This window comes from Carcharodon carcharias, chromosome 11 (genome assembly GCF_017639515.1).
Source record: "Carcharodon carcharias isolate sCarCar2 chromosome 11, sCarCar2.pri, whole genome shotgun sequence".
NCBI classification, from domain to species: domain Eukaryota; kingdom Metazoa; phylum Chordata; class Chondrichthyes; order Lamniformes; family Lamnidae; genus Carcharodon; species Carcharodon carcharias.
The window spans coordinates 37,001,062-37,019,507 of record NC_054477.1 but is presented as its reverse complement, the minus strand read 5'-3'; the positions used below and the strand labels follow the sequence as shown (position 1 = coordinate 37,019,507).

General features: G+C 41.3%; 1 protein-coding gene across 2 annotated transcripts in view; it reads left to right on the top strand.

The window, feature by feature from the left end:
* The window catches only part of ufm1 (ubiquitin-fold modifier 1), a 45,379-nt gene that overhangs the window by 11,815 nt on the left and 15,118 nt on the right, over positions 1–18,446 (top strand). The window contains exons 4-6 of one of the 2 annotated variants that reach the window (XM_041198596.1): positions 12,239–12,278; positions 13,064–13,096; positions 17,529–17,584. In XM_041198596.1, coding sequence (XP_041054530.1) covers positions 12,239–12,278; positions 13,064–13,096; positions 17,529–17,569 — 114 coding nt within the window. In that variant the 3' untranslated portion in view covers positions 17,570–17,584. Of the gene's footprint in view, positions 1–12,238; positions 12,279–13,063; positions 13,097–17,528; positions 17,585–18,446 lie in introns of those variants that run through there. The other variant, XM_041198595.1, reaches the window with a different exon arrangement.

Sequence of the window (18,446 nt, the reverse complement as noted above, 5' to 3'; positions counted from 1 at the left end):
GGCAAACTATGGTCGAACACATCACGTTGCACAATAAATGGCAGCTGCGACAAGTCAGAGTCCAGAACAAAAACAGAAATACCTGGGAAAACTCAGCAGGTCGGGCAGCATTGGCGGAGAAGAGCAAAGTTGACGTTTCGAGTCCTCATGACCCTTCAACAGAACTAAGTAAAAATAGGAAAGGGGTGAAATATAAGCTGGTTTGGGGGGGGGGGGAGGGGGGTGGTGTTAGAGGGGAGAAGGGGGTGGGGGGTTGTTGGGACAAGCAATGACTAGGCACTTTACAGCCTTCTGGACTGAATATTTAGTTCAATAATTTTAGATCTTGAACTCCCTCTTCCATCCCCACCCCCTTTCCATTTCTTCCCCCTCCTTTTTGTTTTTTCCAATAATTTATATAGATTTTTCTTTTCCCACCTATTTCCATTATTTTTAAATGTATTCCACTCATGGTTTATTTCACCCCACCCCCACCAGAGCTACCTTGCTTGTCCTGCTCTCCGCTCTTAATTAGCACATTCTTTTAGATAATATCACCACCTTCAACACCTCTTTGTTCTTTTGTCTGTGACATCTTTTGGTTATCTCCTCCTATCACTGCTTGCTTATCCCAACAACACCACCCCCCCCCACCCGCCCTTAAACCAGCTTATATTTCACCCCTTTCCTATTTTTACTTAGTTCTGTTGAAGGGTCATGAGGACTCGAAACGTCAACTTTGCTCTTCTCCGCCGAAGCTGCGAGACCTGCTGAGTTTTTCCAGGTATTTCTGTTTTTGTTTTGGATTTCCAGCATCCGCAGTTCTTTGTTTTAAAGTCTTGCTCAATGACCCACCCAGGAATCATTAAACACTGTGAGTCAACCAATCTCGTTGAAACTCTGTCTCCCTCATGAGGGACTCCAAACTTTTAACTTTCGAAGATCAAGCCACTGAATTCCCTCAAAGCCGCTGCAAACCGGACTGCCTCAATGACTGCACACCTCGCAGGGTTTCAGATTTATCACCTGAGACTCCGTTCCCCTGGCTTTCTGAGTCTGCACTCCAGCCTCTACTTACTGTCACAATTTTAGCTTTTCAATAGCTGGCTAACTTCACTGGGCTTGCACTGCCCCTGAATTTCACCAAGCTTCAATCTCCTCAGCTATACCAAAATGGCTCCCAGGGCTTCTTCTGAGCCCTAACCCTTTCCAGCTCAGTGCCAATGGTGACCTGCCCCCTTCTCAGCTCCCTGGGACTTCTCCTGAGCCCTAACTGCATGGAGCTATCAAATGGCTCCTGGGACTTGTCCTGAGCCCCGACCACACAAAACAAGCTAACAGCAGTACTTTTGCTGTGTGGAGCCTGCTAACAGCAGCACCTTTTCCTTTGCTGCAGAACACTCACTCTCCTAGCAAGCACACAGATAAATTGAAACCCTAGAACTTTCTTAAGCTCCACCCATCTCCATGGCGACATAACCTTCCAGGGCTCTCTGCTTTTAAATTAAATGTAGTTTTAACTCCCAAAACAAACCAACTCTCTTGGCTGCATTTCTTTGCCAGCATTGTAGACCCCTCGTCTCCAATTCTCCAGCTATCTAAGCCCACTCGATGTTTTATGATCTTACCTTCCAGCTGTTAACCCCTTAAAACAACATGGCCATCAACTTTTAAATGTAACAGTTTTCAAGCTGCTTTAGTTGCATTTATCCAATTTTCTACAGTTAACTTTAATTTTCCAGGAACTAAAAATTACATCTAAAATATTACTATGCACTAAGTATTTATAACAAGATGGAAGCAGCTCATTGGTCCTAGAAAGCAGCAGAGCAGATAGGACAGGCAGGAGACATTTAATAGCGTGAGGCAGCAAAAATTTGGAAACCTTGACTGCTGCAGAATGGGCTCTGGCTTATAACAACTCCCTCCATTTTTGGCATCAGTAAGTGCCGCAGAAATGAAACCTTCAGATCCCTGAAGAAATTTTCCAGACCTACTTCCACTTATTACCCAAGGTCATCTTGCCCCATTCCATGACTCCTCACAACTATATTACTTTGATTATGCGAGACGCTAACCATTCTACTCAATGGCAAAATACTTTGCAGTCATGCAGCTAACTTCAAGATATAAAATAGTGATGCTAATCACAAGAACACAAGAATTAGGAGCAGGAGTAGGCCATTTGGCTCCTTGAGCCTGCACTGCCATTCGTTAAGATCATGGCTGATCTGATTGTAGTCTCAACTCCACATTCCTGTCTGCCCCCCATAACCTTTGACTCCCTTGTTGATTAAAAACCTATCTAACCCAGCTTTGAATATATTCAATGACTCAGCCTCAGTTGCTGTCTGGGGAAGAGATTTCCACAGACTAACAATCCTCTGAGAGAAAGCATCCTCCTCACCTCCATCTTAAATGGGAGGTCCCTAATTTTTAAACTGCGTCCCGTGTTCGAGACGCCTCCACAAGGGGAAACATCCTCTCAGCATCCACCTGTCAAGTCCCCTCAAGATCTTATATATTTCAATAAGATCACCGCTTGTTCTAACAGGCATAGGCCTAACCTGTTCAACCTTTCCTCATAAGCTAACCCCTCTCACCCCAGGAAACAGTCGAGTCAACCTTCTTTGAACCCTTCAAATGCAATTATATCCTTCCTTAAGTAAGGAGACCAAAACCGTACACAGTACTCCAGATACCACCTCACGAAGTAACACAGTTGTACAATTGTAGCAACACTTCCCTACTTTTATATTCCATTCCCTTGCAATATATGCCAGCATTTTATTTTGCCTTCCCAATTACTTGTAACTGTTTGTGATTTGCGTACCAGGAAAGCCAGATCCTTCTGTACCATAGAGTTCTGCAGCCTCTGTCCATTTAAATAATATACTGCTTTTCTAATCTTCCTGCCAAAGTGGACAAGTTCATATTTTCCCACATTATACTCCACCTGCCAATTTTTTGCCCACTCACTTAACCTATTTCCCTTGGCAGACTAGTCATTTCATCTTGACATTCATGTGTTTCTGTACAAAAACCATGGTTGTTTCCTTTAGGCTGTACTTACTTTAAAAAAAGTTCCAATTTTGCACAAGTGAATGCAGAAGTAAATGTCATTCTGTCTGACAGCAGTGGGGCTTCTGTTCCAGAAAGATGATCATTCCCAGAACTGCATAGGTTTCACTGCTAGGGAGGAGGACTAAGCAAAATTATAATTCCTAATCATTTCAGAATCTTATCCTTTGAAATATAGAAGGGGTTCTTGAGCAACTTAATAGCCTGTTTGGATCATTTGTGAGTCAATATTCTTCTTTTAAATGTTATGACTTATTTTGTGTTGGAATTGTTGAGGTGGCTTTAGCATGATTGTATAATCAAGGTTCAGGTAGTTTTGAAAAAAACCTTGATGTGATCTGGTAGCATTGGAGCAAGGCATGGGATTTGTGTATGCTGAATATTTAGTTTATTTAGAGTTGCAAATTGTGAATTTGTAACTGAATGTGTTGAAGACCTGTAATGAATAGTGTCATCTCCCACATCAATCCTTTCCACTTGGATTGCATGTTACTGTTTACCTAGTTACTGTGACATACTGCAGCTGAGATCCTGTTTACGTTCATGGCAGAATGAGTAGTGTGTTGTTTCTTCTAAAATATGTACTTTAAGTAGAATATACACAGGGCAATAATCAACAAAAATATCAATCATATGTATTAGACATATGGGTACATTATTAACGTGCGCTCAAAATTATTAATGGATTCAATATCATCTAATTTCAGAAGATATTGCTAGTGTTCAAAGAGCTTATGTGTTTCTAAAACAAGTGATCAATAACGAGGATTCATTTTTTGTTAGTGTTGATTTTGTTCCTTGGAATTATTTTACCCCAAGTGTGCACTACCTGATTAAATGGTCTTGAGAAAAAGGTTAAGTATTTTGCCAGCCTGACGACTGATTCTGGATTAATTTGAGTTTTTGCTTATCTGCGATGGTGCAGGCTTATTTCACGCTGACGGCAGTGACCTTATCAAAAAATAATGTAGTCAGACCTGGATTAAATTCTATTTTTGCTGGTAGGGTACAGTATTTGTATTGAGGTGTAGTAAGCTTCTCTGACAGCAAAAATATTAAGCTTAACAAATTGGTTTGTACTGTAATCACAGTGTGTACACCAAGAATACACAAGGAAAATCTTTCGGGTTTGTGTGAATTTGGTTCGCTTTTTCCTTTCCACTCCTGGAGAATTAAATTTATTATTTGAAATTTGAAAATTTGTTGCTGCGTTAGTAATACTAAGCTCCAGCCTGCTATAGTGCAAAATCACACGCACAAGTTCTGAAGCTTCTCACTGAAGAGATTATTTGAAACAAAAAATTCAGTGAGGGCACCTTAATTCAGAAAAATAATATATGTAAAATCCATGAAAAGCTAAACATGAGATAATAAATAATTATTGAGCTTTGCCATTTTATCCAGCAATATTTATAAAGTAAACTGCTCATCTGGTGAGATTGATTTCCACTTTGTGACTTTTCTAATTAGTTACTGAGCTTCAAGAATTTTTCAAATTAAATAATCAGTTTAGTTTAATTTGTGCAGATTATTTATAGCATTTACATAGATTGTAAAGTCAACCATGTTAGTCTTAAGTATTCTAACCATTAAATAGCTGAGTGAAGAACACTGCAACTGTGTGGCCTTTGTTTTCTGACTGGCTGGGTCATCAATGGGGAGACAGTCACAGTGGACCCACTTATAATCACTTGGAGCACACCTGATCATCTGAGGGATTGATTTTTACCCACAAATGTTGTGAAATGTCAAAACCAGGGTATTGCACTACAGATAGAGCACCTCAAATCTGGTTACACAAAAACTGGAACAAAAACAAAAAATGCTGGAAAATGCAGGTCCGACAGCATCTGTGGAGAGAAAGACAGAGTTAAAGTTTTAAGTCTGTATGACACTTCTTCAGAACTGAAGGGAAGTAGAAATGTGGTGAAATAAAAACTGTTTAAGGGGGTTGGAACAGCTGAAGCTGGATGGAAGACCAGCGATAGGTGGAGGCAAAGGAGAGATTGCAAAAGATGTGATAAACAAAAGGTCGAAGGGTTGTTAATAGTGGTGTTACTGGCTAAAGGAGTTGCTGATGGTAACATTAAGAGTAGAAAGTAGAATGTGATAATGGCCAGACCAGGGTAAGCATTCTGGCAAGTGACAGATGGCCCTACTGGGGGTGGGGTGGGGGCAGGGGATGGTGGTGGGAAAAAAGATTGAAAATAGGCTAAAAGCTGGGTGCAAAACAATGAATAAAAATGGAAGTATATTTTTAAAATAATAATGAAAATAAGTGGGGAAAAAATAATAATTAAAAAATAAAAATGAATATAGAAAAAGGGAGATCAAAAAGGGTTGGGGATGGAGAGAGAGTTCATAGACTGAAGTTATTGAACTGAATGTTAAGTCCGGAAGGCTGTAAGGTGCCTAATCGAAAGATGAGGTGCTGTTCCTCCAGTTTGTGTTGAGCTTCACTGGAACATTGCAGCAGGCCAAGGACAGGCATGTGGGCATGAGAGCAGGATGGTGCGTTGAAATAGCAAGCAACAGGTCTGGGTCATGCTTGCAGACAGACTGAAGGTGTTCCACAAAGCGGCCACCCAGTCTGCATTTAGTCTCTCCAATGGAGAGGAGATCGCAATGGGAACTGTGAATGTATTAGACCAAATTGAGGAAGCGCTGCTTCATTTGAAAGGAGTGTTTGGGCCCTTGGACAGTGTGGAGAGGAGAAGTAAAGGGGCAGGTGCTGCACCTTCTGCGATTCCATGGTAAGGTGCCTTGGGAGGGGGCTGAGGTGTTGGGGGTGATGGAGAAGTGGACTAGGGTATCCCTGAGGAAACAGTCCCTGCGGAATGCCGACAGTGGGGTTGAAGGGTTTGGTGGTGGCAGCATGCTGGAGTTGGTGGAAATGACGGAGGATGATCCTTTGAATGCAGAGGCTGATGGGGTGAAAAGTGAGGACAAGGGGGACCCTATCATGGTTCTGGGAGGGAGAGCAGAGGTGTGGAAGATGGGCCGGACACGTTTGGGGGCCCTGTCAACCACCATGCGTGGAAACCTCGGTTAAGGAAGAAGGAAGACATCAGAAGCACAAAAACTGGCCTGTCTGAGAACCAGGCATTTTTATCCCCCATGCTCCAGCAAACCTTGCCCCGATCCAACTCAGTGCAAATGTGACAGACAGTTGAATACACCCAGGAAGAACAAAAGACTCTTGCAGAATCCAATGAGGTCGAATACTTAGTTATGTATTATACCTGGAATCAGGACATATGCCTACTCTTACTACAGTACAGGGTTCTTGTATTGAATTTTGATGCAATTAAGGCCACCCAAATAGAAGCCCACAGGCTTAAATTCAAACATTGCACTTGATTCCCAAAAGCCTATAAGTTCCATGACCACTGGTTGCCTTCTTGTGGCTGGCCAAGTCAGTTCAAAGAGAGCTATTAAAAAATACTGTGCAATCTTGCTTGAATAAACAGCTGATAGTTTTCAATTACAACTACAGTATATTTTAATATAATTTCAGTTTAATTGATCTTTTCTCATTTTAAACAGGTGAGTTGAAGTAGGGAATTGGGGGAGGCATGAAAGAGTTATTAAATCCAATGCATGAAAAGTAATTTAATATCAGCTGCAACATAGCCATTAACCTAAAGAACAAAGAACAAAGAAAAGTACAGCACAGGAACAGGCCCTTCGGCCCTCCAAGCCTGCGCCGATCAAATTGCCTGTCAAACTAAAACATTATGTACTTCCGGGGTCCATATCCCTATATTCCCATCCTATTCATGTATTTGTCAAGCTGTCTCTTAAACACCACTATCGTACCTGCTTCCACCACCTCCTCTGGCAGCGAATTCCAGACACACTCTACCCTCTGCATAAAAAACTTGCCCCGCACATCTCCTCTAAAGTTTTCTCCTCTCACCTTAAACCTATGTCCCCTAGTAATTGACTTTTCCACCTGGGGAAAAGCTTCTGACTCTCTACTCTGTCCATGCCACTCATAATTTTGTAAACTTCTATCAAGTCATTTTTCCTGCGTCTCCCATTCACTGAATTAAGGCTGTCCAATTTGAATTAAGGCGTCCTGATTTTTTCCCGAAAACTGATGAGTTCCAGAATCCAGCAGGGACTCTATCCTGAGGTTGCTGGATTTGAGGTACTCTACCTGTATTGCACCCCGCCCCCCACACAAAGCTAAATAGGCCTGAGCAATGTTTAAAGCTTGTTCTTGCCATCCAGCATGCCATCTGGAGGTAACATCTGTGCTCTTCTAGATATTGTTCAAATGGGGTACATTGAGCTGAGATGCTGGCTTGGTGATTGAAATATGTCTTAAACAGGAGTAAATGTGGCATGTCTTACTCCTTAAGGAACAGATCCCCTGAAGTTGCCCTGGTACCAAATGAATTTAATCATAGAGTTAATGGAATAGTACAGCATAGAAGGCAGTCATTCAGCCCATCGAATCTGCAGCAAACCTTTTGAAGAGCAAACCAGTTAGTCCAACTCCCTCACTCTTTCCCCATATCTCTGCAATATTATTTCCTTCATTTAATTATTCCATTCCCTTTTTGAAGATACTGTTGAATCTGTATCCACCACTCGATCAGGCAGTGTATTCTAAATTCTAACCACTCATTGTTAAAGTAAATTTTCCCTCCTCGTGTCTCTGATTCTTTTACCAGTCACATTTAATCGATTCCGGTCACTCGAGCTGGCACAAATAGGTGGAGCTTGCATGGCCGTAGGGTCTGCTTATTTTTATACAGGTTTTAATTGGGGTTCTACAATGGGGGATAAACCCTAGTTTGTCTGTGTATGGTTCCAACTCCTGTTTCAAAAATACCCTGGACATCTAAAAAGCAAATCCAGAACTTCTGATGAAGGGCCATTGATCTGAAACGTAAAACTCTGTTTCCTCCGCAGATGCTGCCTGGCCTGAGTATTGCTAGCAATTTTTGATCTTATTTCAGATTTCCAGCATCTGTAGTATTTTGCTTTTGTTTCAGAACTAAGTTCTGCCAGTATAAAGGAAAGAAGAAAGAGAAATGAGCAGTATATTTTTAGCTCTAGCGGTAGAATGATCACCCCAATCCACAAAACTGCAATTCTCCTTATTTGTATATTGAAATAAGCATGCAATATCCCTTTTCTCGGTCATCAACACCACCAAATATAAAACTATATGTTGCTATTTAAACCTACAACTAGGTTACTGGATGCATTGCTTGAAAGGTAAGAATTAAAGTTTTGTTAATGCAATCCTTTTTGCACCTATTTTAAGATGTAAGTCTACAAACAGAATGTGCTCAACTGCACTTTAACACCAGCTCCATAAATAGTAACTTATGCTGGAACAGCAAAGTCAGCCTGACCTGTAAATTGTTTACAGAAACGGTGTACAGCCGTGATCTTATTGAATGGTGGAGCAGGCTCGAAGGGCTGAGTGGCCTACTCCTGCTCCTAATTTGTATGGTCGTATAGGTGTGCATGTATTCAATCTCATGGGGAATTTAGATGCATCAGCTTTGCAATGATTCGCAGTTTTAGATTTTTCCAAAGCAATTAATTATTGCTGAAAAAAATGACATATCGAAGCTTTTCGTCTTGCATACATTTAGACGCTTGCAAGAATATCAATATACGGGGAGACAACAATTTATATTGTATAAGAAGAGAGTGCTGATTGGTTGGCAAGTGGATCCTGATTGCTAGAGCCGTTGCCGTGGAGAACGCACCAGGATGCTAACTGACGGTTAACTGCCAAGCGTTGTTTGAAATTTAAACGAGACAGCTTGATCCTGATTGGTAAGGTATCAGGATGGGAGTGGGAGGGGTCTGGAAGGGGAAAGAGCATCATTCAACAAGTGTCTCCTTTTGTCCTTATAAAACAGTATAAACTTTGAAACAAAAACAAAAATACCTGGAAAAACTCAGCAGGTCTGGCAGCATCTGCGGAGAAGAGTACAGTTAATGTTTCGAGTCCGAATGACCCTTCAACAGAACTAAGTAAAAATAGAAGAGAGGTGAAATATAAGCTGGTTTAAGGGGGGGGTGGTGGGATAAGTAGTGCTGGACATGTGGGCATGAGAGTAGGGTGGAATGTTGAAATGGCAAGCGACAGGAAGGTCTGGCTAATGCTTGCGGACAGACCGAAGGTGTTCTGCAAAGCGGTCACCCAGTCTGTGTTTGGTCTCTCCAATGTAAAGGAAACCGCATTGGGAGCAACGAATGCAGTGGACTAAATTGAGGGAAGTGCAAGTGAAATGTTGCTTCACTTGAAAGGAGTGTTTGGGCCCTTGGACGATGAAGAGAGGGGAAGTAAAGGGGCAGGTGTTGCACCCTCTGCAGTTGCATGGGAAGGTGCCGTGGGAGGAGGTTGAGGTGTAGGGGGTGATGGAGGAGTGGACCAGGGTGTCCCGGAGGGAAGGTTCCCTATGGAATGCCGCTGGGGGGGTGAAGGGAAGATGTGTTTGTTGGTGGCATCATGCTGGAGTTGGCGGAAATGGCGGAGGATGATCCTTTGAATGCGGAGGCTGGTGAGGTGATAAGTGAGGACAACTTATCACTGCACTTATCACCCCACCAGTCTCCGCATTCAAAGGATCATCCTCTGCCATTTTCGCCAAGTCCAGCCTGATGCAACCACCAAACACATCTTCCCTTCACCCCCCCCCGGCGGCATTCCGCAGGGATCGTTCCCTCCGGGACACCCTGGTCCACTCCTCCATCACCCCCTACACCTCAACTCCCTCCCACGACACCTTCTCACGCAACCGCAGAAGGTGCAACATCTGCCCCTTTACTTCCCCTCTCCTCACTGTCCAAGGGCCCAAACACTCCTTTCAAGTGAAGCAGCATTTCACTTGCACTTCCCTCAATTTAGTCCACTGCATTCGTTGCTCCCAATGCGGTTTCCTCTACATTGGAGAGACCAAATGCAGACTGGGTGAATGCTTTGCAGAAAACCTTCGGTCTGTCTGCAAGCATTACCCAGACCTCCCTGTTGCTTGCCATTTCAACGCACTATCCTGCTCTCATGCCAACATGTCCGTCCTTGGCTTGCTGCCTTGTTCCAGTGAAGCTCGACGCAAACTGGAGGAACAGCACCTCATCTTCCAACTAGGCACTTTACAGCCTTCCAGACTGAATATTGAGTTCAACAATTTTAGATCATGAACTCTCTCCTCCATCTCCACCCCCTTGCCGATCCCGCCCCTTTTTTTCCAATAATTTATATAGATTTTTCTTTTCCCACCTATTTCCATTATTTTTAAATGTATTTCCATCCATTGTTTTATCTCTACCTTTTAGCCTTTTTTGATTCCTTCACCCCACCCCACCCCCACTAGGGCTATCTGTACCTTGCTTGTCCTGCTTTCTACCCTTAATTAGCACATTCCTTAGATAATACCACCACCTTCAACCCCTCTTTGTCCTTTTGTCTGTGACATCTTTTGGTTATCTTCACCTATCACTGGTCCTCTATCCAGCTCTATTTGTCTCCCCCCCCCCCCCCCCCCCCCCCCTTAAACCAGCTTATATTTCACCTCTTCTATTTTTACTTAGTTCTGTTGAAGGGTCATTTGGACTCAAAACGTTAACTGTGTTCCTATCCGCAGATGCTGCCAGACCTGCTGAGTTTTTCCAGTTACTTTTGTTTTTGTTTTGGATTTCCAGCATCCACAGTTTTTTGCTTTTATTTTAGTATAAACTTTGACTTCCATAAGCAATGCTAATTTATTGACAAATAAAAAATATATAACAAGGCTTTATTTTATTCTTTCATGGGATGTGGGCATCACTGGCAAGGCCAGCATTTGTTGCCTATCCCTAATTACCCTTGAACTGAGTGTCTTGCTAAGCCATTTTGGAGGGCAGTTAAGAGTCAACCATATTGCTATAAGTTTGGAGTCACATGTAGACCAGATTGGTAAGGATAGCAGATTTCCTTCCCAAAAGGACTTTCGTGAACCAGATGGGTTTTTACAAAAAGCAATGATTGTTTTCATGGTAATCATTCCTGAGGCTAGCTTTATATTCCAGATTTATTAATTGGATTTAATTTCCACTAGCTAGCATGGTGTGATTTGAACCCCTGTCCCCAGAGCATTAGCCTAGTCCTCTGAATTACTGGTCCAGTGACAATATCACTCTGCCACCATCTCCCTCAATTTACTCGTACCTTGACTCAGATCATCCATTTATAGAAACCAGATGTTAGTCAACTTGTATTGTGGAGTTGAACATGCATCCAACATGTCACAAGATTGGCGTGTCATTGTGCTGTTCCCTCTATTGTGTCTGTCTTTTCTGTTCTATATCTAGTCTTACCTCGATGTCAGAAATCCATTTGGACTTTTCCCATTTGGGTGACACATTACCTTCTTGGGCTACTAATCTTCAAATACATGGCACAGATGTCAGTCTCTTCTACTAACATTCTGCTGCTGGCCCTTTCTCAATACTTCAGTATGAAACTATGGTTAAAGAATTTGCTTTGTGTATATGCAAAAGATTTCTTCTTGGAAGAGTATTAGTCATTTTTTGGGTATTGGGGCCTCAAAAGTAATTTTGCTTACATACGTTTTATGACAAATTAGGTTTGGGATGATTGCACTTGTGGTTTGTAGTAGGTGGAAGAAAAAGAAGCATACGGGTATGAAGTGACAGGTTTATAGCTTATTTTTGCACAATGAACGTTTTTCTCAGAATAACAATTCTGATATTTAATAGGCACAGGCATTGTCAGAAATCCTGGCTGTCTCCAGCTTTTAATTCTGGACAGAGATTTGAGCGTGATAATGAGAGACATGAAGAGGAGAGGCATTTAAAATAAAACACAATATTAGATGGTCTCCAATTATTTTAAAGGTTTAAGTATATTCTGCATGTCATTTTAAGTATTTTAAAGTAAATGTGTTAAATTGGAGAGAATAATATAGTTAAAATTGCTGTTAATACAGAGGCCCTTTAGTGTCAGTTATAGTGACATTGATGCAACATTTTGACTCCTACGCAAGTCAAGATATATAATCCATTTTGATGGTAACACCTTACTCATACCCAGTTTTGCATGATCTCCAGAAACCATATTACAGGAATTCATAATCTCGCTGTTCTGAAAAAAATCTTTTCAAAGTGCAAATTTTTATATATTTTTAATGTCTTTTGTTTTCAGTTTAAAGTGCCTGCAGCAAGCAGTGCTATCATAACAAATGGTAAGAAAATAATTAAACATTTTATTACAATAACATTAAAGATGAATGTTTATTTGCCACTTTGATCTTTAGCTCAGTGCTTTCTGCCAGACACTGGCAGATCCTAAATCCAGAATAATTGCAATACAGTGGATGTTTAACAGCCTGAAATATGATGGCGCAGCATTTGAAAATTTGGGTTGCAAATTAACATTGATGTCAATACTTTTATTACTGTAGTATTTCATTAAGTACGCAATATACATTACAGTAGTGTGGGCGCACTGAGCAAGATGGCTTTAATGCTTTTAAAGGCAGACATAATTTTAGAAAATTGAAGCAATGTGACATTGCTTCGAAATACACCAAATAGAAACATGTTAATACAAATATTAAAGCTATTGTAAAAAATATTTTGATTGCATAAAACATGCCTGCTAAATCGCTGGATAATCTTAAATGTTAAATGTATATACCAGTATACTCACTTTTTCTGCTATCTCTCAAGATTGTCTTCATGCTCACTTTCTAGCATTTGCCATAAAGCATAGGAGTAAATGAAGGTTTTCGAAAAGAAAATTATAAGGGCCTTGAAACCAATTTACTAAATAGCTATCTAAATATAGCAGTTTTATCAAAGACTGCATACTAATTTTACAGAATTTGTATCATTTCAATATGTATATTCCAAATAGTAACTATTTTTAAGTGTAATTCAATTGTATTACCATCTACTTTTCTTTCAAAAGGCAAGGCGCCTTTCTGCTGGAATTGTGATAATTTAAGGTGAATTTGTTTCTTTGCAGATGGAATAGGGATCAACCCTGCTCAAACTGCAGGTGAGTAAAGTTTTTTAAATTGACAATCTTTTTGGAACGTTGTAGTCAATTCCACCAATTTTATAATGGAATGAATTTTATGATTTTTTGAGCAGTTTCCAAACCACTACATTAATAGTTGTTTTTTTTTAATTCATTCACGGATGTGGGCTTCACTGGCTGGGTCAGAATTAATTGCCCTCCCTAGTTGCCCTTGAGAAGGTGGTGGCGAACTGCCTTGACGGCTGCAGTCCATGTGGTGTGTAGGTACACCCACAGTGTTGTTAGGAAGGGAGTTCCAGGATTTTGACCCAGCAACAGTGAAGGATTGGCAATACATTTCCAAGTCAGGATGGTGAGTGACTGGGAGGGGAACTTGTAAGTAGTGGTGGTCCCATCTCTCTCCTGCCCTTGTCCTTCTAGGTGGTAGTGGTGGTGGGTTTGGAAGGTGCTGTCGAAGGAGCCTTGGTGAATTCCTGCAATACATCTTATAGATGGTACACACTGCTGCTACTGTGCATCGGTGGTGGAGGGAGTGAATGTTTGTGGATGGGGTGCCAATCAAGCGGGCTGCTATGTCCTGGACGGTGTCAAGTTTCTTGAGTGTTGTAGGAGCTGCACTCATCCAGGCAAGTGGGGCGTATTCCATCACACTCCTGATTTGTGCCTTGTAGATGGTGGACAGACTTTGGGGTGTCAGTAGATGAGTTACTCGCTGCAGGATTCCTAACCTCTGACCTGCTCTTGTAGCCACAATATTTATATGATTAGTCCAGTTCAGTTTCTGGTTAATGGTAACCCCAGGATGTTGATAGTGGGGGATTCAGTGATGGTAATGCCATTGAACATCAAGGGGCGATGGTTGGATTCTCTCTTGTTGAAGATAGTCATTGCCTGGCACTTGAGTGGTGCGAATGTTACTTGCCACTTGTCAGTCCAAGCCTGAATATTGTCCAGGTCTTGCTGCATTTGGATACAGACTGCTTCAGAATCTGAGGAGTCGCGAATGGTGCTGAACATTGTGCAATCATCAGCGTACATCCCCACTTCTGACCTTATGATGTAGGGAAGATCATTGATGAAGCAGCTGAAGGTGATTGGATCGAGGACACTACCCTGAGGAACTCCTGTATAAGTATTTGTGCTATATATATAAAAATAATTGAATGTTTCAGAATAGGATCATGAGTTTATACTTAAAATCAGAATGGCTTAACTCTGGAGACACCTTATTTACAGTATTTTCCCGAGAGTTGTCGGTTGCACTTTTAATGTATTTTCAATGTCATTACTCCTCACTAAGTTATAATTTTTTTGTTTTATGTATTCTATTTGGCCAGTTTAAATTTGAAGCAAACTTGCACACAAAATACATTTTGTATATCATGAAGTCACTGTTGCATATAAAATTAATGGCACCTTTTTCTCCAGGATCTTTAACATCATCTCAGCCAGAGCTAAGTTGCGAAATGAACTGAATTGCTTCAACACGCGATAAAATTTAGTGCAGTAGCCATGGTATTGTTTGACACTGGAGCATTATCAATTTATACTGCCTTGTTCTAACCACTTTCTAATCTGGGAGAAGTAGGACAAAGCAGCTCACCACCACCTTCTTGCGGGCAATTAGCAATGTTCAATAAATGCTGGCCTAACACTTCCACATCCAATGAATGAATGCGAAACAAAGCCAGTGAAGTTTCTGAACTTTTGTATTGATTTGGAAATTGGCTTTTTCTAACATTGGAAATTTAAAGATGACCATCCTGGACATTATTTTTTTCTTTATTGGTGTAACTGCAACCATTGCATAGATAAAAGTATTGTGAGACTCCTCCAAGTGGCTTCATATCTGACACTGGTTTGGCTGCAGTTGTGCTGTTTATTTCATCATGGCAATGACAAAATGTGCACAATACTGCATTACTTTTAGCTTTGGCTTAAATTGGAACTTTTGTAGACAGGTTTATCTAATCATTTGGCAGTCCAATTATTAACCCCAAGCCTTGATAACCAAGCATAGTGTAACTAAGCAACCTCTCTGGACATTGTTCCACCATTCAATTATATCATGGCTGATCCGAACTTGAACTCCATTTACCCACCTTTGCTCCATATATCCCTTAATACCTTTCAACCAAAGTCAGAAGGATGCATCTTTCCTAATTTCTGGGTCAAAATTCTGATCAATCTCAGTATTGCAAGTTGGAACTGTCATTGCATCCACAGCCTTTTGGGAGAGAAAATGCCTAATTTCTATCTGCTGGCGTGGTCTGTTGGTGTATTCTAAGGCAAGGGGCTTAAAATCAACCAGGCTATTTAGGATAGATGACAGGAAACGCGCCTTCTTACAGAGGGAACACTCTCCCACAAAAAGCAGTAGTTACTAGCTCAGTTAATTTTAAATCAGAGATTGATAGATCTTTACTAGCCAAGTTTAATAAGGTACACTGTTCCAAGGCACGTAAATGGAGTTAGGATGCACATCAGTCACAATAGAAGTGAATGGACTTACGGGGCTTGAATGGCTTACTTGTGTTCTAGGTTACTGTCTTTCCTAACTTAATCCCAGCTGCAAACTTGGATATGCAACCTTCAATTCTTTCATCCAAGTCATTAATTAACATGGTGAAACATCAAGGCCCCCGAACACGTCCCTGGGGATCAACACTTGTCACATGCTATCAATCTGAGTACCTACTCTTTATCTTCACTCTTTGCTTCCTACCTTCTAATCAATTTTCAACCCAAGTCAAAAAAGCTGCCTCTTTCATTGTTTCCATGTGCCATCGTTCGTGTTTTCATTATTTTTATGATGGTCCTTGTATGCCCTGATCTTTAATTCCAACTTATTGATTTTCTATGACATCCTAAAACCAATAGTAGTTGCCTTTTTTTAATAGAACATCCTTGTCCAGTGGCTTTGCAACCTTTTTAAAAACATCCCACTGTTCCCAGTCCTGTGTGCCATTTTCCCCTTCCACCTCAACCCAATGCTGGTACCAATACCTAACAAAATGTTATTGCTCTTCCATGACACCACATCTTTAGCTGTGCATTGGTTTCTGTAATTGTCTTGTCTTTCCCTTGTAAGGCTAAGGAAGTAATCCTGAGATTAGCACCTGTGAAACTCTGCTTTGTTATGATTCCCATGGAGACCAATAACTTTTAAAAGATATCTGGATTTCCCAGTGACTGACTCAAAAGATCACATGACAAGATTTCACGTTTTAAGACTTTTATTGTAACAAACACACTAAAATCAAAATAGACTAGACAGTACTTAGTAGGCAACTAATGCACTGAACTGCAGAAAAGGCACTCTGAGTAACTTCTTAATACACCTGAAAACCCCATGCCGGATACATTACACCAAACCGCAGAATTGTAGTCCAGTGCAAAGTGCAAAGTTCCTCCTGGCTCTAGCAGAATCACTTCTCACTGCTTCACCAGGGTGAGTCTTCCAATGTCCTTTTAAACAAAGTCCCATTTACTAAACCCTTTGAGTATAATCAAATGGGCTTCCTGTTGCAAGGCACCCTCTGGTGTTTCTATGGTCTTTAACTTATAAGAATCCTTGTTTCCTCGAGCATGGGTTCCGTCCTCACCAGCCCTTCCAATCCAAAAGCAGACCTTTTCTTCTTCCTGGCACAGAGGCACCTGTTGTGGGTTGTCTTCCCCAAAACTTTTTGTGCCCACAAGTAACAACCACAACTGCCTTCTCCTTCATGTTCAGATGTTTAAGCTTGCACCTTACTTTCAAGTTTTGGCCTGGGCCCCTGTCCCCATGGCAACCAGGCCACATGGACTTGTCTCCGGTCAGACTTTGTATGAGGTCACATGTCCCTCTCTACTACTCCATTTTACTTTGAATGAAAGGAGACAAAACTAACCATCTTATAACGTCCAACGTCATAACATTCTAAACTCGAATCTCCTAAACTCATTTTGCCATACTTTAAGCCTTTCTTCACCAACATCATTAGTTCCCAATTAGAGCATAGTCACTGGTTGCTCTCCCTCCTCTTGCACGACCTTTTTCACTCAATTCAAGAGTAAGGGACATATTAAATAAAAAGAAAAAAAAGCATTTTGAGTGAAAAAGTTGATTCCGTGACTGTTGGTTGACCTATTACAACAGTTTTTATAGAATGTTTCCATTCTAAATATTGGAAGAAAAAGTGTTACAGAAACTATTACTTGCGGGCATGAAGTGCATGTTTTGCACAGTGTTTAAAATACAAGTACACATAAAGATTAAATGTCTTTATTAATCTTTCTGGCAACAAAATGATATGAAGCTTGCTATTTGCGAAAGATCCTGTAACCCGCCTTGTGTTCTGAAACAATAAGCTGTTAATGGAACACTAAAGGTGAGACCTTGTTATCTAGATTATAATTATATTATTAATAAAATAATTGGTTTTTATTTTCCCTGAATATTTGATTGAAGGCAGTGTGAACGATAGCCAATATTCAGTGGCCTGGATGTAAAGAAGCCTCCAGAGAAATGAATGAGGTGATGTGCACTTGGTCTAGTTTAAAATAAATTTGATCAGTGAGAAGGAACATAAGTTTTTTTTTCTAATAACTATTGGAGTAGATAAAACTGGATGAAGATACTCCTCTACTATATTCTCAGGACACTTTGGGCAGGATTCTACTATCCCCCTGTGGCAGGCTGAAGGTAGGCAAATGTGGGGTTGGGGTTTCGTTAAATCCGGCTGGTGGCCTGCCTTTTGCCTGCCCCCCACCCCTCACCCTTGCCCCATTGTACCAGCAGTGGATGGGGTTGCATTGGGTGGCCCACCCACCAATGGGCCAATTAATTCTTGCTCAAGGGCCTTTTCTCATTGCTGCTGAGATTTAACTGGCGGCGGGAGAGGCCCAAGAGGCCAGCCCGGTAGGTTTCCCTGCACCAGCTGGTGGTGGGGAAGTTGGGGATTGGAATTCTTCCTTAACGGACCCCCATTGTTGGCCTCTCAAACCCCAGCACCTACCCTCCTCGCCAAGGCCTGCTAGCTTGGCACCCAGCAAGACCTCCAAACAGTGACCCAAATCCTGATCAAATGCTGCATGCCTCTGAAGTACCTCTGATTGGCCGGCAGCTTTATGTGGCTGTACTTGGTGTTCCTTAGGAGTGGAAATTCTGTCTACAGTCTATTAACAGCCAATTGCCATAAAATGGTTGCGGGGTAGCTGGTGTTTTCCTCAGGAGACCAAGCCCTGACTCTTTAGCTGGGGAGGTGTGGGAGGTTGTTGGTGGTAATAAAACTGATGCCCTATGTAGAAATGTAGGAAGGAATTCCTTATGCCAGTTTGAGAATCCAATATTTCACCTATTGGTGTTTTTAACTGATAATGGAAACTA